General features: G+C 35.1%; 1 protein-coding gene across 2 annotated transcripts in view; it reads left to right on the forward strand.

The window, feature by feature from the left end:
• GALNT3 (polypeptide N-acetylgalactosaminyltransferase 3) overlaps nucleotides 1–21,664 on the forward strand; it is a 46,608-nt gene extending 24,944 nt beyond the window's left edge. For both annotated transcript variants that reach the window (XM_032755534.2, XM_058441535.1), the window contains exons 3-11: nucleotides 3,699–3,871; nucleotides 6,746–6,895; nucleotides 9,214–9,448; nucleotides 9,913–10,030; nucleotides 11,525–11,725; nucleotides 13,717–13,848; nucleotides 14,052–14,153; nucleotides 19,413–19,565; nucleotides 20,404–21,664. In XM_032755534.2, coding sequence (XP_032611425.1) covers nucleotides 3,699–3,871; nucleotides 6,746–6,895; nucleotides 9,214–9,448; nucleotides 9,913–10,030; nucleotides 11,525–11,725; nucleotides 13,717–13,848; nucleotides 14,052–14,153; nucleotides 19,413–19,565; nucleotides 20,404–20,526 — 1,387 coding nt within the window. In that variant the 3' untranslated portion in view covers nucleotides 20,527–21,664. The remainder of the gene's footprint in view (nucleotides 1–3,698; nucleotides 3,872–6,745; nucleotides 6,896–9,213; nucleotides 9,449–9,912; nucleotides 10,031–11,524; nucleotides 11,726–13,716; nucleotides 13,849–14,051; nucleotides 14,154–19,412; nucleotides 19,566–20,403) is intronic.
• The last annotated feature ends 1,485 nt before the right edge of the window (nucleotides 21,665–23,149 follow it).

Below are 23,149 nucleotides of genomic sequence, written 5' to 3' on the forward strand. Positions count from 1 at the left end.
ATACCGGATCCAAGTATATGAGTCCCTTAACGTTGAAACTGTGTAGCTTAGATTTCTGTTGAGCTATTCTAATCTGATTGATTCAAGTTTAAGTTGTTCATAATTTTTAAATGAATGTGTAAAGAAACTAATATCTATAAAATATTCTAGCTGTTATAACAAGGCATGTTATATTTCCTTTTATACAGTAATAGATTAGAATGCAGTATTGCACTTTACTGATTTGAGGAGAGGTTTTGACTGAAAAGTAAGCTACATTAAAAATCAGTAATCATGATTTTTATTCTTTTGACATGACAATCAGTGACAGCTCAAAATGAGCTTTTTTCTCCCAATATAGCATTAAGAAGCTGCAATAATTTTCAATAATGTTAATTGCTAAGTAAGTGAAAAACAAGCACATTAACAACACTTTTTGGTTGAAGATTTAATTATTTCTTACTTTGGACAGAGTTTTGTATAGGTGGTAAAGATTTGTTTTTTGACTTCGTGATCTGCCTGCCTTGGCCTCCCAAAGTGCTGGGATTAAAGGCATGAGCTACCGTGCCTGGCCTGGCCAACATGGTGAAACCTCATCTGTACTAAAAATACATAAATCAGGTGGGCATGGTGACGTGCGCCTGTAGTTCCAGCTACTTGGGAGGCTGAGGCAGGAGAATCACTTGAACCCGGGAGGCGGAGGTTACAGTGAGCCGAGATTGCACCATTGCACTCCAGCCTGGTGACAGAGCAAGACTCTGTCTCAAAAAAAAAAAAGATTTGTTTTTTACTTTGAATGTAACCAGTATCAGCAAATAACACATTTTCTGAAGAATTGCTAATGTTTTCCATGCTCATTAGAAATATAGACCTAGTTTCTTCCAAAGCCAGATGGTCATGTGACTGATAATTTAAGCATGTTTCTATGTGCCAGGTTTTTCAAGTGGTTTGACTGGAATGATACAGTCACTTTGGCAAGTTATTTTAATTGCCCTATTTTAAATATGTAAAACAGTTTTCAAAGCATACATTTAACATGTTGTTTCAAAATGAATGGGGTTTATGAAATTATATTGTGAAATTTTATTACCTGTATTAATGATATAACATGACATTTTTACTTGATATTGGTAATTATCAGTTAAGCAAATAAATCCTAGTTTAAACTGACGGAAAATCTTGCAAGATTAAAGTGATAACATTTTACTAGTATGAATTTTTGTGAAATTTTATACTTTAAATCTTCAAAACCATTTTATAATTATCGATTAATACTATATTAATTAACCACATAGCAAATAAAGGCAGGAAAAAAATCTTATACTCAGAATTTCACTTTCTCCTCAAAATGCTTATAAAAAATCATAGGTTTCCCCTTTTTTTTCCTTTAAAAATAAAATACCACTATATGGAATTTTTCATAATTTTTACTTCTAGTTTATGTTGGTTATAAACTTTTATGGGTTCAAAATATAAGCTTATATTTAGTCATTTATTTCTGTGTAATTATGGTTCAAGTGTGTATATGAATAGTTTGTGTTTTTTTTTTAATTGGTAGTTTATCCAAAATTCAATTTAGAATAAATAATTTGTTTTTATTTATGAATGATGAAGAAGGTGCTTATTTTTTCTGCCCATGCACCTGTATCATGCTCTGAAATCATGAAGAAACTGAAGAGCAATGCCACTTTCACTCAGAACCCATCCTCTCCTTTTTCTAATCCGTTGTTGACATCTTCTCTTGATATTTTACCCCAATCCAACTCCTTTTTTTATCACTACAAATATTCCATTCTAAAGACTTGCTGTTAGAAAAGGGTATCAGAGACATTCCTACTGAGGTATGAGTATGAAAGTAATTAATGGGATAATTTGTGTATCTTTTTTAGGGCGGTTTTCTCAGGCCCCTAATATCACACTGGAGGCTACAGTTTCCCCATTGGCCCTGGCAGAGGAACTGAAGGGTGTTGGGCTCTTATCTCCATGAGTAAATGATTTACTTCCTTATCTTTGTGTTTGAGCAGCACTGTTTAATTGTTCACACACTGTATTTACTGTGCCTTTTGACTGTAAGGGAGGATTTCATAGTCTATTGTCCAAAATTGTACAGCCACTTATGGTTTTTAAGTGACCTTAAAGATATAGTTGCTTTATTTGCTTATCTTTCCCATAAACCTCACACAGTCTTATTTTATGTCCCAGTGACTTGAAGTCCTCTCCTATATGTTCTTTCATTTAATCCTCACCTCAATTCAGCAGGCTTGGCACTGTGGTTATCTCCACATCTCTAGCCTCAACGGCTGGAGACTATACAGACTCATCTGGACCCCAGTGGCTTAATATGAAGATATTTTTCATTGAGGAAAGACATTCCTATACAAATGAATTTGATATCAATTTATAACTAATGTTTTTAGCTAATGGATAGTACCACTAATCAGTCAAGGGCACTTAGGGTCTCTCTCCCTGTGCCCAATCAATATTTTGGATGGTGACATGATCACAGGACTTTTAACATGGATTTAGGTCTTTATTTAGATCTTTATTTCTATGTATTTTTTAAAGGGTTTTTTAAATGCTAGTCTTATTTAATAGTAGATCAAGTTATTGGAGCAAAATCTTTACCACATGGCAAATGGCAGTACTTAATAAGTATTTGCTGAATGATGAACATCATAAAAACATAGGTTTAGGCTGGACATGATGGCTTACGCCTATAATCCCAACACTATGGGAGGCTGAGGCAGGAAGATTGCTTGAGGTCAGGAGTTCAAGACCAGCCTGGGCAACATCACAGACTCTCTCTGTATTTTAAATAATAATAATAAGAGGAACATAGGTTTTACAATAAAGCTATATTTTCCCTTTTGATTCTGTGTACAGATTAAGTAAATTGATTCAATAAACCTAGGAAATAATAAACCTATATTACATAGACTTAGGTAAATAATTAAAGATAATCTTTATAAAAATGATTTAATAGGGTGGGCGCAGTGGCACATGTCTGTAATCCCAGCACTTTGGGAGGCCAAGGCGGGCAGATCACAAGGTCAGGTGATCGAGACCATCCTGGCTAACATGGCAAAACCCCGTTTCTACTAAAAATACCAAAAATTAGCAGGGCGTGGTGGCGGGCACCTGTAGTTCCAGCTACTTGGGAGGCTGAGGCAGGAGAAATGTGTGAACCTGGGAGGTGAAGCTTGCAGTGAGCCGAGATCGCGCCACTGCACTCCAGCCTGGGCGACAGAGTGAGACTCCATCAAAAAAAAAAAAAAAAATTAATAAAGTGGTATAATTTTTAAAGTTGCAAATATGAAAAATGGATGATTTCTGCATGAAATAAGAAAAATTTGGTTTTTATTTGAGCAATTGTAAGGATTTGTCATTTTTACATGCTGTCTCATTGTAGGTTATTTTCATTATTTAAAATGTTATTTGCATTTAAAATTATATTGTTGAGAAAGCTATAATAACATGTTGTAATCCTTGATATGTTGTCATCTCTGTTGGTAAACATCATCTCTGGGTGAGTGATTTGCTTGTAAAAAAGTTGTTTTCATTTATTTACATTTTATATAGCATTGAGATTATATTACATAGAAGAAAACTATCATTTTTCAGTGATAAAGATTCAATAATGATAATGTTAGCAATGGTATAGCTGTGAAATAAAATTATAAAATTTGTAATTGTTTTTCTACTTCTTTGACTTCTTCTAGATGTATTGAACAAAAATTTAAGCGCTGCCCTCCCCTGCCCACCACCAGTGTCATAATCGTTTTTCATAATGAAGCGTGGTCCACGTTGCTTAGAACTGTCCACAGTGTGCTCTATTCTTCACCTGCAATACTGCTGAAGGAAATCATTTTGGTGGATGATGCTAGTGTAGATGGTAAGAAAGCACATGCAAATTAGATTGTTTCCCAAATCCATATGGTGGTATCTACAGTTTACTTGGTTATATGGTGCTCTCTGTATGCCATCCCAGAGCCTGAATATAATAGTTTGGATAGTGGGTATGCTGAATGAAATTAGAATCCAAGATGAACATATTCAAATATTTTCAAATGCAGAAATGTATGAAACACCGTTATTCATAACTATGTAGTCCTCAATGTGAGACTGTTATTGTAAGGCATAGAGGTTAAGAGCACAGACCTGAGCCTTTGAGTCAGGCTGCCTTGATTTGAATCCCAGCTCTTTTCCTAACCAACTATATGACTTGGGCAAGTTACTCAACCTCTCTGCTGTGATTTATCAGCAAAATGGGAATAATGCCATATTTCATGAAATATATTATGTGTCATAATTTATAAATCACTTGAGAAAACCCACAGCTAATTAAACTTAACATGCCATTGATTATAAGAAATTGATTATAAGAAGAATCCAATTGTGTAGCTTAAAATTGAGGAAATACAGAACTAGTACATAACTTCTAGAGTTGTTTTAAAGACTAAATGAGTTAATATAAATAATATTTCAATAAATAACATAAATGAATAGTTAAAAATCACTAGAGTCACCATGTTCTATTTTATTTCGGTGTTCTTAAATATTCCAATATTACTTACAATGTTAGCCAAATTCTTTAGTACATTTCCACTTAAAATTGGAAGTCAAATACTAAATTACACATTTTAAATTGGAATCACAAGGCTAATTTAACAAATGCTCTAACTTGTAAATTTTCAAACATCATAAGTATTTTAAATATTGTGTCAAACAGATACATATTATTTCAATGATTACAAAATTTATTCCTTAATAAATCCAAGTTTGGAGTTAGATTCCTGAAGGTCAGATGTCTCATTTTATCCTCCCAGCAATGTCTTGTGATGGTGAGGCCTATTATCCTCATCTTAAAGAAACTGAGGCACAGAAAAGGTAAAATTCCTTGCCCAAGGTCACACAGCTAAAAGTAATTGTGCCATAAAGTGAAATCAGGACATCTGATTTCATGTAGCTTTCTGTTCTTAACCTCCCTAATAAAGAGTGTGCATGGGAGCTAAATTTAGAGTGCAGATATAAATTTACGGGAAGTTTATATGTTGCGGGTAAGTAAATTTTTTTTTTTTTTTTTTTTTTTTTTTTTTTTTACAAATTCCAACAGTGAGAGGGTATATTGAAGGAATCTGTAGTAACTCCATTTCAAATAATTCTAATCAAGAATGTTGAAATTTTTACAAGCCTCTTAAAACAGACAATGTTTATGATTATATATTTAAGATGAGTTAACAATTCTGCTTGTCTTTCTGAGAATTATTTCTGAGGTAGTTAGAAGGTGTTAAAAGCTTAATCTGAGAATTATTTTGAGGCAGTTAGAAGGTGTTAAAAAGTTAATCTATTACTCTGAGACAACAGTGTTTTGATAGAATTATTTTTCCACAAGAGTTGTTCCTGCACTTACCTCTCTTATGAATGTTTAAGCTTTAAATAAGTAGCTCTCTTAACTGAACCACTGGAGAATTGAAAAAAAGGTTATATTATCACAGATAAAAGCAAAGTCATCTGCATTTGCTTCTAAAATCTGGCAGAAGCAAACTTTTGCCCCAGGACATTTATTGATTTTCTTAACATTCCCAAATCTTTTTGAGGCTATGTTTTGGGCCCAAGAAGGCTGCTTGAAGAACTGCATTTTGTACTCAGTAAGATATCAAAAATTTAATTGTGAAAAACAGGCTTAAGAAGTTGTTTCAGAATATGAACAGCTGGGCGCAGTGGCTCAACCTGTAATCCCAGCATTTTGGGAGGCTGAGGCCGGCAAATAGCTTGAGTTCAGGAGTTCCAGACCAGCCTGGGCAACATGATGAAACCCCGTCTCTAAAAAAAAAAAAAAAAAAAGAGAAGAAAAGAAAAATTAGCTGGGCGTGTTGCAGCATGCCTGTGGTCCCAGCTACTTGGGAAGCTGAGGAAAACTGCTTGCAGCCCAGAGGCGGAGGTTGCAGTGAGTTGTGCCACTGCACTCCACCCTGGGCGATAGAGCAAGACCTTGTCTCGAAACAAAACCAAACAGACAAAAAAACAACACTAGATTGACATTTGTTAATAACTGTTTTAAAACCTATGATCTCAATTTTTGCTTATTACAAACCTTATCCAATTTGGTATATTGAATATCTTAAAGTATATACCCAATACTAAAATTTGCCTGTTTCATATTTTACTAAGTAAAATTCTGTCAGGAGACTCCACAAAGCTTTCACAAATTTTTCTGCTGACTCTGTGTAGGAATCGTCCCAAACTGCTATAGCCATGGACTTTCTGACGTGGCTCAACATTTTGGTGTTAAATTATTTTGATCCTTGCTTAAATATCAGAGGCCTTTTGATATTTGACATTTTTCTTTAAGATTTCCAGATTTAAATACCAATTTCAAAGCACTGAATGTCTTTTTGGCCAAATTCCATATCTTTCACTCTTGTAGTCAATCTTCTCAGACCTCTGAATGAGTCTTCTGAATGGCTAGGGTTGACTCCATTTGAAGTTTCTCACTTCCCTCCAAACACATTATATTTATTGATAGGAAGTGTACAGAATAAGTATGTGTTACAGTGTTTTGTGTTACAGTAGTGATAATTTGCATAGCTAGCCTTTTTCCCCAGTAAGGAGTTAAAGATAAAATTTTCATTTTACTGGAAGGACACATGCAACTGTTAAGATTATGAATTTGGAAGGATCATTGCTCTGTGGTTTCATTAGCTTTCATAAGCTATATATGAAAATACATTTAGAAAGAATTAATCCTGATTTTTTTTCCTTACAGAGTACTTACATGATAAACTAGATGAATACGTAAAACAATTTTCTATAGTAAAAATAGTCAGACAAAGAGAAAGAAAAGGTCTGATCACTGCTCGGTTGCTAGGAGCAACAGTCGCAACAGCTGAAACACTCACATTTTTAGACGCTCACTGTAAGTATATATGTATGGATATGGTTGTAACATTTTCCCTCCCTCTCTATTTTAAAAGGTAAGGAAGCCTTTTCTTTTCTAAATGCCTAATTGCATTTTCTTTAACAGCGTTTTCAACTAGTGATTATAGCAATGACAGCCCAAGCAGATAACAGCTCTGTGGAGAAAATTCCTTTCACTTATGCAGAATTCTTATCTCCTTTGTGTTTAAGTTTCCTCAACTTTAATGTTCTCCAGTTACTAGCTGTTCCAGCCAGTTATCCTTGCCTCGTTTTTTTTTTCCATGTTTCTTTTCTGTTAAGAAAAAAAAAGTGTTTGTTTGTTTGTTTTTTTCTTGATTCCTACACTTTAAAGTGAATGAAAGCTTGTTTACTATTTAAATGTGGCCGGGCATGGTGGTTCATGCCTGTAATCCTAGCACTTTGGGAGGCCGGTGTTGGTGAATCACTTGAGGTCAGGAGTTCAAGACCAGCCTGGCCAACAAGGTGAAACCCCGTCTGTACTAAAAATACAAAAATTAGCCAGGCATGGTGACGTGTGCCTGTAATTCCAGCTACTAGGGAGACTGAGGAATGGGAATCACTTGAACCCGGGAGGCAGAGGTTGCAGTGAGCTGAGATTGTGCCACTGCACTCTAGCCTGGGCAGCAGAGTAATACTCCGTTTCAAAATGAATGAATGAATGAATGTAATCCACCCTATCATTAAACTTTGTCCTAGTACTGCTGCTTTTTTTATATTTTAGTTTTTGTGTGTGTTTTTTTTTTAATTTGCAGACTCCTTGGCATAAAAAGGAGTCTGCGAATTTTCAATAAAAACCACAAAACCAAAATATGTTTATATATATAGTTTTTATGCCAGGTTAGAGGTGCCCCATCCCATCTTCTTTGGTATCCCTTACATAAACATTGTCAATTTTTGTTTGACTTTGCTGCTGTTGGTTTTTCTTTGTACTTTAATTATTTTCAGAGTCAAAGTTTTTGAAGTATTTGGAAAGCATTTTTAGAGTCAATGTGTCATATGCATGCTAGTTATTACTAAAATGTCATTTTGTCCCTTGAACTTTGAGTTTAGTGGGCTATACTCTGTATGAGTGTCTAGCTTTGAATTGGCCAGTGCTTAGATTATGTTTCATCCAATTACTAGTTTTGAGCACACACCGATTATTACAGAAGGGCTTTTGGATGTGCTTGGGTTGCTTAGAGCCATCACATTCAGTTCTCTTTTAATACCAGACATTTAGAAAATGAAGAGAACACTAAAGGTAATCCTAGAGAGGTGCTTTAAAAAGGAAAATACCATCCTCTGGTATTTCTTTTCCTTGTTCAAAATTACAATAAGATCATACTGGACATTCTTACCCACTACCCACTGGGTGGATATGTCTGACGGTCATCCTGGACCATGACTGCCAAATACTGCTTTGTGGGGAGCCCAGAATAGGACAGCACATGCATTGGCTGAACTTGCTGTGTGTTACATAAAACAGCCTGGCCTGTGACCAGAGCCTAGACCTGTCATGACATGAAACTCCTTGGCCCTCCCTTTATATTAGGTCTGGGGCAGCTTTGAATGGTCCTTCTTCTCCAGTTGCTAAAATCGGAATTTATACTGACTCCTTATTTTCTCCTAAGACCCAGTCAGATAAATGAAAATTTCAATTACTGTACCTTACTCAGGGAGATACGAGTTTAAATAAATCAGAACACATTTAGGGCCAGGTAATGTGGAACACCAAAAAGCTACCTTTGATTCATAGGCCATTTTAACACATCATCTAAATTTTAAATACACTAGTGTTATTTTGCATCTTTTGTAGAAGAAAGAAGGTCATCATCTGTAGGGGAATTTTTCTAACTGTACTGAATCTTTTTTCACCTTTTTCATCCTACCCTCATCTCATCACAATAAACCTTTAAGAAATCTCCCCTTCTGGAGATCTATTGTACAACATGGTGACTGTAATTAATAATAATATATTGTCTACTCAAAAATTGCTAAGAGTAGATCTTAGATGTTCTTACCACCCGCTCCATAAGCCGATAAGGTGATGGATATGTTAATTAGCTTGATTGCAATAATCATTTTATAATGTATACATATATAAACACTATGATATACACTGTAAATATATAGAATTTTTATTTGTCTGTTGTAGTATCTCAATAAATCTGAGTAAGAAAGCAATCTCCATCATACACATGTTCAAAACACAAATTGACTCTGTTATTCTCATTTCTCTGTAAACCTTCACCTAAATAACTAAAGAAAAAAAGTTCAATGTTTTTATTGAATTAATTAAAATTCCGTTCTCTCCAGGTGAGTGTTTCTATGGTTGGTTAGAACCTCTGTTGGCCAGAATAGCTGAGAACTACACGGCTGTCGTAAGTCCAGATATTGCATCCATAGATCTGAACACATTTGAATTCAACAAACCTTCTCCTTATGGAAGTAACCATAACCGTGGAAATTTTGACTGGAGTCTTTCATTTGGCTGGGAGTCGCTTCCTGATCATGAGAAGCAAAGAAGGAAAGATGAAACCTACCCAATTAAGTAAGATGATTGCTCTCAGAGTCTTATATTTACACCCTATACCATACATTGAATACATACGCACTGTTTGCTTTATAGCAATTGCCTCTGACGTAATTGATAAAGAATGCACATATTCTATATAAAGAGAATCTAAAAGTCATTCATCTGTGTACTTACTTATACATGATGTTGCTAAGAGGTAGTGAGTGAGCTCTTATGTCTTCCTCATCAATCATTACTTAAAAATCGTAAAACATGGTTAGGAGAAGACATTTAAGTTTACTCCAATGGGAGAGGACACCAAGTACTCCCCCTCACCCCAAAAATCTTGACTTTGAAGATAGCACTTCTAGTTTTTATTAATCTGAATAAAAGCTTTGAAAATGTGATATGGCTTTAATTTTTTAATTTCAGTTCTTAAAATATGCTATTTTATCTTGTTTAGTTTTTATAACAAAATTTGACAATGGATTATTTTTCAGAACACCCACTTTTGCAGGAGGACTTTTTTCCATATCAAAAGAATATTTTGAGTATATTGGAAGTTACGATGAAGAAATGGAAATCTGGGGAGGTGAAAATATAGAAATGTCTTTCAGAGTAAGTTTATGGAAATTAAATATAGCAGACATATTAAACAGTGAAATATATTGTGTTCTAATCAGCTGGTACATATGATTACAGATGTGTGCACTCTACTTTTTGTGCTTTCTGAAACTTAATTGCTGGAAATTTTGGAATAAGAATATTTTCTTTTAATATGTAACTTAATATATTTATTCATTGTTGCCAATGTAACAAAAGGAATCAGTTAAACTCCTGTGTCCAGGCAGTAACACCAATTAATGCACTTGTAGCTACTGAATTCCAGCCAAGATAAATATAATTAAATCTAGTGCTTCAGGAAATGAGTTGATCATCAAGGGAGTTAGAATGGAAAAACATTTATGAATAATTTTAAAGGACATTGGACTTAACTGTTTGGATTGAATGAGCTGGATTTTTTCTATATATATTATAAGTTAATACAAAAAAAGGCTTTGGGTAGACTCCGTATGTACCTTATGGATTTGATTTCATGAGTTTCATTTTCTGCAGTAACTTTATCATTCATTTTTCATCTCTTAGGCTGGAATGTAGTGGAAAAAGGACTGAACTAGGAGTTAGAAGATTTAAGTTTTGGCTTGGGCTCCATCACATACTGGCAGTGATGATCTTAGCCAAGTTTGAACTGCTTATAGCGGGATCTTGTTTATTCATTTCAGTATTTCCAACCCCTAGCACGTGTTGGGTCACAAGCACAGTTTGTCTAATTGAACATATCACTGAGTCTTCTCATTTGTTCAAGAAAGAAAGGAGAGAAAGAGATTGTAATCACTTGCTCTACTACAAGCACATAGTATTAAATATGACTTTTTTCTGATTCTTTGCTTGGTAACTATGGCAGTCAATTATTAAGATATTTAAGTGAAAAGGCATTGATTTCATGATTTGCCATTTTATTTAGCATTAATGCAAATAAGGTTTTTTTTGACATTTTATCTCTAAATTGGCATGAATTTTTAAATAATCATCCACTACTTTGCAAGTTCAGTAGAATGGTCATTGGTAATAATAGCCATCTGTAATTGTTTTCTTGGTTACAAAATTGAATATACAAGAGATAAATAGGGTCTGAGTCCACTTATATCCAAAGTTAGAAGAGAAACTCTAGTTTAAGTGAAGTGACTATGTCAGTAGTTCAGACAGAAGTCAAATGCATAAGAGCCTTTAGTTTTCTGTGCATATTAGAGAACTTACATAATTATTTGCAAAAACAAAAGCCTGGAATTCATTTTTATGAAAAATCTGAAATCGCCATTTTGTTAACTTACTGAAAATGCACTTCTGTTGTCTTTAGTGTCTATGCCATTTAATAAAATAATTCCTTACATTTAAGAACTTAAGTTGAAATGGCAGGGGACAGAGACTATTTGTAATATTGTAATCTCTTCTCTAATTTTGTTTTTCATAATACCTTAAAGGTGAACTTAAAAGCAACACTTTGATTTTTCTAAAATACTGTAAATTTAAACAAATATCATTAATTATCAGGTATGGCAATGTGGTGGGCAGTTGGAGATTATGCCTTGCTCTGTTGTTGGACATGTTTTTCGCAGCAAAAGCCCTCATAGCTTTCCAAAAGGCACTCAGGTGATTGCTAGAAACCAAGTTCGCCTTGCAGAAGTCTGGATGGATGAATACAAGGAAATATTTTATAGGAGAAATACAGATGCAGCAAAAATTGTTAAACAAGTAAGTTAAAGCTAAGTAGTTAAATTGCAATAAAATCTATAACAAGTTCACATGTCCTTTTGCGTCGATTCATCTCAAGTACAAAACATCAAAAAATTTGAAAGTAGGTTTTCAATTTTAACTCTTAAAGTACATGAATTATGAATCCAAGTTTCCTTTTTTAAGTAAAAAGCTAAGTAAACTCCTTTTTAAAAATCAGGAATTCTACTTGATGTTTTTAATATGAAAGATAGTTCATTTTTGTTGCTGCCCTGGTTCAATATTTTACTCAAAGAAAATTAAGTAGAACTGTTTTTACTGGTTTTAGGAGATATAACACCTAAATAAAGGTTCTAAGTGACTTTTTGCACTGGAGATAGAGACAGTGTCTTAATGTGGCATGAGAATAAACCAGGAGTGCCAAGCCTTTTTTTTTTTTCAAGCTCTAGTTTCACTACTTACTGGAGATGTTACTTTGGCAAAGCCTTTGAGAATGTAAAATAGGGAAGACACTTCCTAGAGTGGCTGCAAGGTGGCTGGACATGGAGTGCATGCTTAACATGTTTCTTTTCTCTCCTTCCCTGTTTTAAGAGATGAAATACACATGCTGCCTCTCTCCCAGAGTAGCTGTGAAATAAGAAAGTGATAAGTGCTAACAAATATATGGTACTCTAGTTATTAACCTGCCATAAATAGATTCTGCTCTGCAGAATCATGAAACCTAATATATTAGAAGTGAGTTCCAATAGTCTTAATAATATTAAATAAGATAAATTAACTAGATAGTTTAAGGCCATGCTTCAGTGAATAGTAGTTGTCTCTTTATAGGAAATAGATAGTGCTAATTTGCAGGGTGAGGGAAGGTGGAGTATTTATTGGGAGTCAAGGGTATCAATATTTTGGCTGTTGTGGTAGAGAACGATTTGGTTATCTCTTTCCCCTTTTCTTTGGTCTCCAGTATCTCCCTGTTAGGATGCAAATTCAGAGCACTACTGAGTTAGATTGCTGTCTTTTTACCCAAGGCCATGAAGACAAATTGGGCAGATTGTGTACTGCACAATAGTACTTGGCTAAGCAGGCAAGTAGGCACTAAATGAAGCTTATGCTCTGCTTGTCCCCCACAAAGGGGCACATGAGTCAGCAAATACCTGTTTGTTACCACAGGGCACATAGATCTACATAGTAAATGTAATAAGCTAGCCAGAAGTCCTAAAGACTCATACTTTTTGCTAAAACGCCTGGGTTCAAGACATCAAAGTTGGCATAAGAAAATATTTTCTTTAGTTGAACTGATAAGATTGAGTATTTACTTTTGCATACATTTAGATATTACATGTACTTTTTCTCTAATATTTTGCCTGTAGGTCAAATACCTTGAAGTTTAATAATGGTTTTTTAAAAAAGTTATTTTCTTAGTACCTTAAAATAAAGGAAAACAAAACTCATTTAACTTGAAAATTGCTTTTTATACTAAAGGTTCAGTTGGGGATATTGTTAAGAACAAGCAACATCCTGAAACTAGAAAAATTACTCCCAATGGGTTATTTCTTGCTGGTGGTTTTCTTTGAACTTGATGGGGAAGAGATAGAAGTTGCATTGTGTATTGGCACTGTTTGTCTATACCTGATTTCTCACACTTCACTTTGCAGATCACTTTTAGGTATAAAGTTGGGACCAATTTTGGATGCTCCTACCACCATTCCTTTGCCCACAGCATTTTACTAGAAATCTTTGTCTTGTAGGGAATGTTTGTGGCACAAATGAAGAATAAAATAGCATCATTTTAGTATTTTAATCAGCACTGAAGTGGTCTTGACTCTCTTTTAAAGCCAGAAATGAACAGGCAGGCATACTTTTTACTTGAATGAATGATGAAGGCTGTTGAATTGCCTCTTGAATTTTTAGCATGGATTTTTAAAAATACCTAAATAGAAATACAAATAGCAGTATTTTCAGTACTTTATCAATGTTGTTTTAATTAAGCATTCCCTTCATTTCTCATGTTTCTACAGAAAGCATTTGGTGATCTTTCAAAAAGATTTGAGATAAAACACCGCCTTCAGTGTAAAAATTTTACATGGTTTCTGAACAATATTTATCCAGAGGTGTATGTGCCAGACCTTAATCCTGTTATATCTGGATATGTGAGTATTTTCCTGTTCCTTTTTTAATTAATATGCTCCTTGCCACCAACCTTTATATGGTTCTAAGAAAATTGCTGAAATACTTTCTTTATTGCTTTTGAGATTTTACATTATAATCATTAACATTACTTTCTAAATTATTTTAAAAATACATAAACTGCATGGATTAAAAAACTTTTCATAACATGAAAATTTTCCTTTAGATTAAAAGCGTTGGTCAGCCTCTATGTCTGGATGTTGGAGAAAACAATCAAGGAGGCAAACCATTAATTATGTATACATGTCATGGACTTGGGGGAAACCAGGTGAGCACAAAATCCTTCACTTGTAAAGCATTTACAAGCACAAGTGAGATGTTGCCTATTTTTCAGAAGTCCCACAGCAGCTTTATACTTGGGTAAGCTGTGTGTGAAATGTTTTCGGACTGAGTTTGGCAATTGATATTGATGAGTATTTTTTTTTTTTGGTTTTTACTCTGGCTCTGAAAACAATTTGAGTAGCTTAACCATTAAAAAAAAAAAAAAAAAGAAGAAGGAGGCGGAGCAGAGTGGCTCACGCCTGTAATCCCAGCACTTTGGGAGGCCAAGGTGGGTGGATCACTTGAGGCCAGGAGTTCGAGGCCAGCCTGGCGAATATGGTGAAACCTCATCTCTACTAAAAATACAAAAATTAGTCGGGCATGGTGGTGCGTGCCTGTGTTGCCAGCTACTCGGGAGGCTGAGGCTGGAGAATTGCTTGAACCACGGAGGTGGAGGTTGCAGTGAGCCGAGATCACACAATTGCACTCCAGCCTGGGTAACAGAGTGAGACTCTGTTTCAAAAACAAACAAATCAAAAAAAAAAAAAAAATGAAAATGAGAAAATAATAGAATAATGCCATTTGAAATTTTTTTTTGGAAAGAAACTTCTATGTAGCTCTTTGATGCTTTAACTTTTGCATGACTATTGGCATGGTGATTTTGCAAGTTTACACATAAAGGCCACATATAACTGGATTGAATCACAAATTACATCAAGTGTTGGTAACAAAATAGAGCATTATAAATTAATTTTGTGGGCCACAATATTATTTCAATATGTTCCTCCTTCTCCAACAAAAGAGGAAGATTCTCCTTGATTAGTGACATACCTGCTTTACTACCTTTTGACTATTTTACTGATTAAGATTCAAATGTCAAATATTACTATTTACTTGCCTATGGGTAGAGAACATGTTATATACAAAGTTTCTGTTTTTTTAAGCTTCCTTTCCTTACCTTTTGCAACTTAACTCCTGGAAAGTTTAGACTATTTCTCTCATTTGTTCATTCAACAAATTCATTGAGTGAGCCCTGCATGCCAGATACTATGATGAGTTCAAGCTATTTAGACTCTAACTCCTTCAGGAAATCTATAAACTAGCAGTTCCTTAGGATAAAGCATTCAGAGTGTTCTGGGCATATAGAAAAGGGCATCTGAATGAGACTGGGTGTCCACACATTTTCCTGAGAAAGATGACATTTGAAAACATTAAAAAAAAAAAAAAGTAGGTAGGAGCTAGTGAGGTGGCTGTGGGGAATGGCAACAGAATAAGAAGAGTGTGAAGGAAAGTGAACTGAAGAGAAGAGCCTGGAGTATCTCTTCTGAGCATTGCAGGTATTTTGGTATAGAGTCCAAGATGTGTGTGGAGGAATTTTGCAATAATTAATATCCATGATGTCCTATTTTAATGGGACGAAACTTTGAGATGTCAGTTTTAGGAAAAAAGAGCCAGTTTATCTCCTGGTCCATCCTCTTCTGTATTTCTTCCTACCCATTAGGCTCAGCTTAATCTAGTTCTAATCCTTATTAACCTAAACCAATCAATCTACTGAGGGCAGATGATACAGATGCCCAGAAGCCAGAGCTGGTGAACTGGATCTATTGCTGGATGGTTAAGGTGTAATTCTGAAATAGGATGGAGATATATATGGACACATATAGACAGACATACATCTATACCTATATCTATATACATATATATCTGTACATATATGTGTATATGCATAAATCTATATGTATCTTTTTAAGAATTTTCTTACCCTCCATATATTAGAAGAAAAATAGTTACATAAATAATTGCATTCTTTGGAAATAACACTGATCTATGCTTGTAAAAATTAAGATTTTGAACAAAGGGAAATATTTCTGCATTTGTTAAAATCTTATCACTAAATGTAAATCCCTATAAATTTCTCTTAGGCTTCTTCTAGCATTACATTTATTTTATCTTAAAAGCTGAAGATATATTGTACACATTGCTTTTTTCCATTTCTCTGTTATCATTTTCATAAAGATAATAACAGCTTTATGATAGCTCTGTATCAAAAATATGTTTACATTTTAAATAGAATATAGCTATCTTTTAGAAATTGAGGGATGGGAAAAAATTCACATATTCTTTCAATAAATATTTGTTTAGAACCTATAAAGTAGCTTGTACTGACTGTTACCGTAGTGAAAAGACAAAGCTCCTGATCTTGTGGAGCTTATGTTTCACAGGAACAAAGAAAAAAATATGTAGTTTTGGGCATGAAGAAAAATATAGCAGGTAAGGGAATAGTGTTTCAGGGTGGGGTGGTTATTTTAAGAGGTGAGGGAAGACCTTTTTGGAAAAGCGTCCTTAGAGGGAGCCTGAATACTTTGAGAGAGTGTTCCAGGAGAAGATGCTCATCTTGGAGGAAGGATTTCCAAGAGTAGAGGCCCAGAGGCAGACACGTGGAGAAAGCAGATAGCCAGTGTGCCTAGAGCAGAGTGGTCTAGCAAAGAGGACTAGGAAATGAGGTCAGGGGCCTTGATAGGGACCTGATCATGTAGGGCTCAACAGGCCCCATTAAGAAACTTGGGGCCGGGCGCGGTGGCTCACGCTTGTAATCCCAGCACTTTGGGAGGCCGAGGCGGGCGGATCACGAGGTCAGGAGATCAAGACCACAGTGAAACCCCGTCTCTACTAAACTCGGAGAGGCTGAGGCAGGAGAATGGCGTGAACCCGGGAGGCGGAGCTTGCAGTGAGCCGAGATTGCGCCACTGCACTCCAGCCTGGGCGACAGAGCGAAAAAAAAAAAAAGAAACTTGGACTTAATTCTGAGTTTGACAGAAACGATTGAAGAGTTTTGAGCAGGAGAATAAATATTATCTGGTGTATATACTAAATAGAAACTTTGGCTTTTGTTAACCCTAACACAGCTATTGATTTTATTTTGGTTTATTTCCTTGACATTTTATTTTTAATCAAGCATTGCACTTAAACTGTTTTGCAAATTTTAGTTCCCTGAGTGCTAAAATTTTTAGATATTATATAACTTCATCATTTTTTCATGTTTCCTTCTACTTTTGATCAGATAATGTTTTTATAGCATAAAACTTCATGTATGCCAAGTAAAAATAAATATTTTGGTTATGTGACTAAGCTGGCCAATATTACTAGTGTAATGCAGTTTGAGTCATTATAACTTGATTATATTTACTGCTTTGCCTCTTCTCTACTCGTTCTAAGTAATGGGTCTCTCCAACATTCACAGCTATCCAATTATGAACTCTTTTTTGTTACCAAAGTACTTTCAATATTTTCCATTTTTTTTATCATTTTTATTTTAATGACTTTTTAATAATGGGTAAAATATTCGACAGCCTTTGTTACCATCTTTGAGATCTTAAGGCTTATCTTTCTTAGCCAAGTATAGCTAGAATGCTATTTTCATCATCTAAACCCATTTTCTTCCAGGGTTTCCATTTGAAGAACTACTAGTTATAAAAATGACTGATGTTTTGCTTGTGGGCGGAGATAAATTAAGCATGAGACTAAGAGCAGGGAAACTCAAGATATTTGGCTCTGTGAATTCAGCGAATGTTTGTAGAGTGCCTACTCTAATATACATAAAGAGTTTAACACAGTGCCTGCCTAGCATGTAATAAGGACTTAACAAATATTGGTGCTCCTACTAATTATTTCATTATTGAAAATCAATTATGTTAACTTATTTTATCTTTATAATGTCAATATTATGAAATATTGGATTTGTAATGGGTGTTATGACTCGATAAATTGCCTGACTTCAGTCTATGGGGAAGCCAGGTCTACACACCACACATAATTCTAATAGAGTGCTAGAAAAGTTATCTCTGATGTACTATGGGAACCTTGAAAAGATTGTAATTTTGTGCAGCAGGGCAAATTCAGGCAAAGCCAAAGAAGGAAGGTAGTATTTGAGTTGGCTTTTGAAGGATTAAAAAGGAGTTAGCCAGGCAGAAAAGTGTCAAAAGTGTATTCCAGGCAGAGGACAGACTGTAAAGCAAAGTCTTAGAGTTATAGATACACATGTTCTGATTGGTAGAATTGTGTGAAAGAAGCATAATAGCCGGGCGCGGTGGCTCACGCTTGTAATCCCAGCACTTTGGGAGGCTGAGGCGGGCAGATCACGAGGTCAGGAGATCGAGACCACGGTGAAACCCCGTCTCTACTAAAAAAAAAAAAATACAAAAAATTAGTCGGGCGTGGTGGCAGGCGCCTGTGGTCCCAGCTACTCGGAGGCTGAGGCAGGAGAATGGCGTGAACCCGGGAGGCGGAGCTTGCAGTGAGCCGAGGTTACGCCACTGCACTCCAGCCTGGGCAACAGAGCGAGACTCCGTCTCAAAAAAAAAAAAGAAAGAAGCATAATATATAACTGGGGCAATGGTTGATGCAAGATCAAAAAGAAAGATTTCATGTACCAATTAAGGAGTGTGGACTTTATCTTAGCAACAGTAGTGATTCACTTAAGCAAGGGCAGTCAGGGATCAAACCAATGCTATAAAAGACTATCTGGCAGCAGATTGGATTGCTGGATGATAGGAACAGAAATTGGAGGTAGCTGTAGGTGTTTCAGTAAAAATTCTGAGTCTGAGTAACAGAAGTGAATACACGGAAGTGAGAATGGATGAGATGTTAACATCTGAGAGGAATAGTACAGCTAAGGGACGAATTACTTGGATATGTGGAGAAAGAGAAGCATCAGTAGTAACAATAGCTAAAATGTATGAAAACTCACCATGTGCCAGTCATTGTTCTAAGTGTATTATACATATTAACCCACTTATCTTCATAACTCTGTGGGGTAGGAACTATTAAATTACCCATTTTCTAGTGAGAAAACTGAGGCATGGTGAACACCCTGAAGTCCCTAGTTTAGTGAAAACACCTTTAATTGAGATGAAGAAGAGAGATGGAACACTTGTGGGAGAGAGGCAATTAATGTTCTTGTTAGAACTCTTCATTCCCTTTTCTGAGGAGTGCCTGGGATAGCCTCCATTCTCCTTGATAACTTCCAACTTCTGGTATGGGGAGGAAGACAGTACCTTGTTAATGAAGTAACCACCTGTTGATGAAGGAAGGCTATTGTATCGTCTATCATAAAAACTCAGCTTATGTTTCTAATAACTATTTTTATTGTATTATTTTGTTGAAATAGAAATGACTTCATTATTTAACGAGTTGCTGATTTACTTATTTATTTTGCAACTGAGCACATGGGTTGCTTTTGTCAGTAACAGTGCTATTCCTTCCATAGTACTTTGAATACTCTGCTCAACATGAAATTCGGCACAACATCCAGAAGGAATTATGTCTTCATGCTGCTCAAGGTCTCGTTCAGCTGAAGGCATGTACCTACAAAGGTCACAAGACAGTTGTCACTGGAGAGCAGATATGGGAGATCCAGAAGGTACCTCAGTGCAATTAATTCATCTATTTAACTATTTTTCTTAGCTCTACTTGTTTATCTGGGAAAATGAGTGGAACATGGTACATTAATATTATCTATCAGAATTTCTCTCCCTTTATTAACTTTGTTATTATGTGTTTCTACCCATGTGATAAGAGAATATATCTATGAATTAAATACTCTTAGTAACAAAAAATTAAGTTGCTTGGTTGAACCATGATATATGCAGATGAGCACTTCTGTGAATTATTAATATTAGTCACTTGTTTTTTACTATTTAGGGTTTCTTATAATGCCTTTTGCAACAGTCATATTTTTTTTCTGGCAGAGAGAAGAAAAATTATTATATCTTCTCGCTTGAAGTGATTAATTTTTTTCTACCCTGTTTTAGCACTTTTTGACAAACCTAGAATTGAGAGAGTGCATAACAGGTCTCTTCTGTTTTTAAACATGTTTAAGGCTTAGCTGTATCATAGCAATTCTTACCTGAACATTGTTTTGTGCAGTACTAGAAAACCTTAACACTGGCTTTTATAATTTATGATGTTTTTAAGAGTTTGTCACTTATGGATATATCAAGGGAATACTTCTTGTTTGAAAATGTGATTCAAACCTTGTTCTGTCTGCCTCTCTTCATTGTGTAATACCTTACTAATTGAACAGTAGTAGCTTAAAAGGTGGCATTTACACTGGAAGCCAAAAAGAGTTTATCAGACATGGCCCACCTTAGAAAGATTTACTATTATGTTTGCTTCAATGAAACCATAAAATCTTTTTCATATTTATCACTTAACTATGAGTCTTGAAATTTAATGTCTGTCGTTTCCTTTTATTCTAGGATCAACTTCTATACAATCCATTCTTAAAAATGTGCCTTTCAGCAAATGGAGAGCATCCAAGTTTAGTGTCATGCAACCCATCAGATCCACTCCAAAAATGGATATTTAGCCAAAATGATTAAGTGTTCCTTAAAATTAAGTTGGAAAAGGAAATATTCTTTCTCATAAAACTGTGACTAGGCATACACTGTAGTTTTTGAAAATTATGCAAAAGCAGCTAAATGTAACTTATTCCAAGTGCATTTTTCTTATTTATATCTTAAACTATCTATGTAGCACTACTACAGAAATTCTGCAAGTTTCTGTTTCAAAGCACAATAACTAGTAATACCAAAGACTATTTCAAAATGTCCAGATGTAGGGGAAGAGATGTTTACAGTATGACGAAAATAATTTTCCAAGTAAAGTGATGTTTGTGTGTTTTGTACACTTAGGGATATATATAGCTACATTCACACACTCACAATTTAAAATATTTCCCCTAGTTTTTTGGGGGGATAGGAAGAAAGATTTGTTACTGTATTTTTTAACTACATAGAAATAGATCAATAAAGGTCAGCATTGGCCTCTGTGTACAAACCAAAAGCTTTTACAGATCCAGAATTTATTATTTTAAAATGCAGGTGAACTTTTTTTTGCCTTTGGTTTACTTGTCTGTCAAATGTTTCCTTAAACATGAAACTGAATAAGAAGAGGAGTATTTTTAACACTTAAATTTCTTGGCAAATTTTAAAACATTTTTTAGTCTGTAACGCACTCCACTTGAAGCACTTAAGTCTTCCTTAAATGACTTTTCTTAAGTAATGATATTGTGTGTTTTCCCAAAGCACTTTTGAAAAAATTTTTATAAATTACTATCTGTTGAAAAGGTGTCCTTTTCCTTTCTGCTAGTATTTTTTTCTTACCAAAATTCACTAATCTTGAATGTTTGTGATATTAAATTTCAAATGCAGAATACTTGACTCATTTAAAGCTAAATTTTGTTACGGATTCAATTATAATTGTAATGGATTTTTGACTTTGTAATGGATTCTTTTCATCAAAAAGCCTTATTTTTTTATCTATGTGGAAAACACAATAAAAAATCCTCAACACTATTGTAATTATTTGGTTAAGTTTTTTTCCTGTTTTGGGTAAAATCTGTAATTGATAATAGGTGGGGGAAAATGAATTTTGTATTCTAAGCGCCTATTGTTTGTAAAGCCATCAGATATTTCTTATGGCACAAAAAATGAGGAATAGTAAAACTTCTGCATTCAATATTTAGAAAATTTTGTATTAATTTCTGATAACGTTCCTTAAGCATCTGATAGAATGACTTTTTAAAAAATTTTGATGCTTGCTTAGGAGATTTAACACTTTTTTTTTGTTTTTCGTCATTTTATATTTAGATCTCCTGTATTCTTGTTCCAGAAGTAAAATGTGATTGGTTTCATATTTTAAATCTGTCAGAGCCTCAGTTGTACAAAAAAGAGCATATGTTGGTTATTGGCCCCATCTTCTCATTGTTTGTTTGTAAGTTTGAATTTGTATTAAAAAGCCTGCATTCTGAGCTGGACATGGTGGCTCAGCCTCTAATCCCAGCACTTTGGTAGGCAAAGGTGGGAGGATCATTTGAGCTCAGGAGTTCCAGACCAGCCTGGGCAACATAGCAAAATCTCATCTGTACAAAAAATAAAAATAAAAAAAGAAATTAAAAATAAAATTACCTAGGTGTGGTGGCACCCATCTGTAGTTCCAGCTATACAGGAAGGTGAGGCAGAAGCATTGCTTGATCTTGGGAGATCGAGGCTACAGTGAGCTATGATTACACCACTGCACTTCAGTCTGTGTGACTGAGCAAGATTCTTTAAAAAAAAAAAAGCCTACATTCTCCAGTTGATTATTTCAACTAATGTGTATTATGTGCCTAATTTTCTATCAGAAGTTGTATTAGTCCGTTTTCACACTGCTGTTAAAGACATACCTGAGACTGGGTAATTTATAAAGAAAAATAGGTTCGATGGACTCACAGGTCCACGTGGCTGGGGAGGCTTCACAATCATGGCGGAAGGTGAAAGGCATGTCTTACATGGTGGGAGGCAAGACAGAATGCGAACCAAGTGAAAGTGGTTTCCCCTTATAAAACCGTTAGGTCTCGTGAGAGTTATTCACTACCACAAGAACAGTGTGGGGGAAACCACCCCCATTATTCAATTATCTACTACTGGGCCCCTCTCACAACATGTGAGATTTATGGGAGCTACAATTCAAGACGACATTTGGGTGGGAACACAGCCAAACCATATCAGAAGTGATGGTAGGCAGAGTAAGACTTGTTATTACTTTTGAGCTATGTCTCATGGGTCAGAAAGAAAGGCAAGTAATTTTAAAGTAGATAGTAAGTACCAGTAGGCATGAATATCCATGAGCATATATTTCTCTTAGAGCTTATTATATCTCTAAACACAAAATTATTTCTCAAAAATACTTTATAAATGAACTTAAGCATATTTTCTTTTTTCTTTTTCTTTCTTTTTTTTTTTTTTTTTTGAGACAGAGTCTCGCTCTGTCACCCAGGCTGGAGTGCAGTGGCACGATCTTGGCTCACTGCAATCTCCGCCTCCCAGGTTCACACCTTTCTCCTGCCTCAGCCTCCGGAGTAGCTGGGACTACAGGCGCCCGCCACCACGCCCGGCTAATTTTTTGTATTTTTAGTAGAGACGGGGTTTCACCGTGGTCTCGATCTCCTGACCTCGTGATCCA

Source organism: Hylobates moloch, unplaced genomic scaffold (assembly GCF_009828535.3).
Source record: "Hylobates moloch isolate HMO894 unplaced genomic scaffold, HMol_V3 SCAFFOLD_1, whole genome shotgun sequence".
NCBI lineage: Eukaryota > Metazoa > Chordata > Mammalia > Primates > Hylobatidae > Hylobates > Hylobates moloch.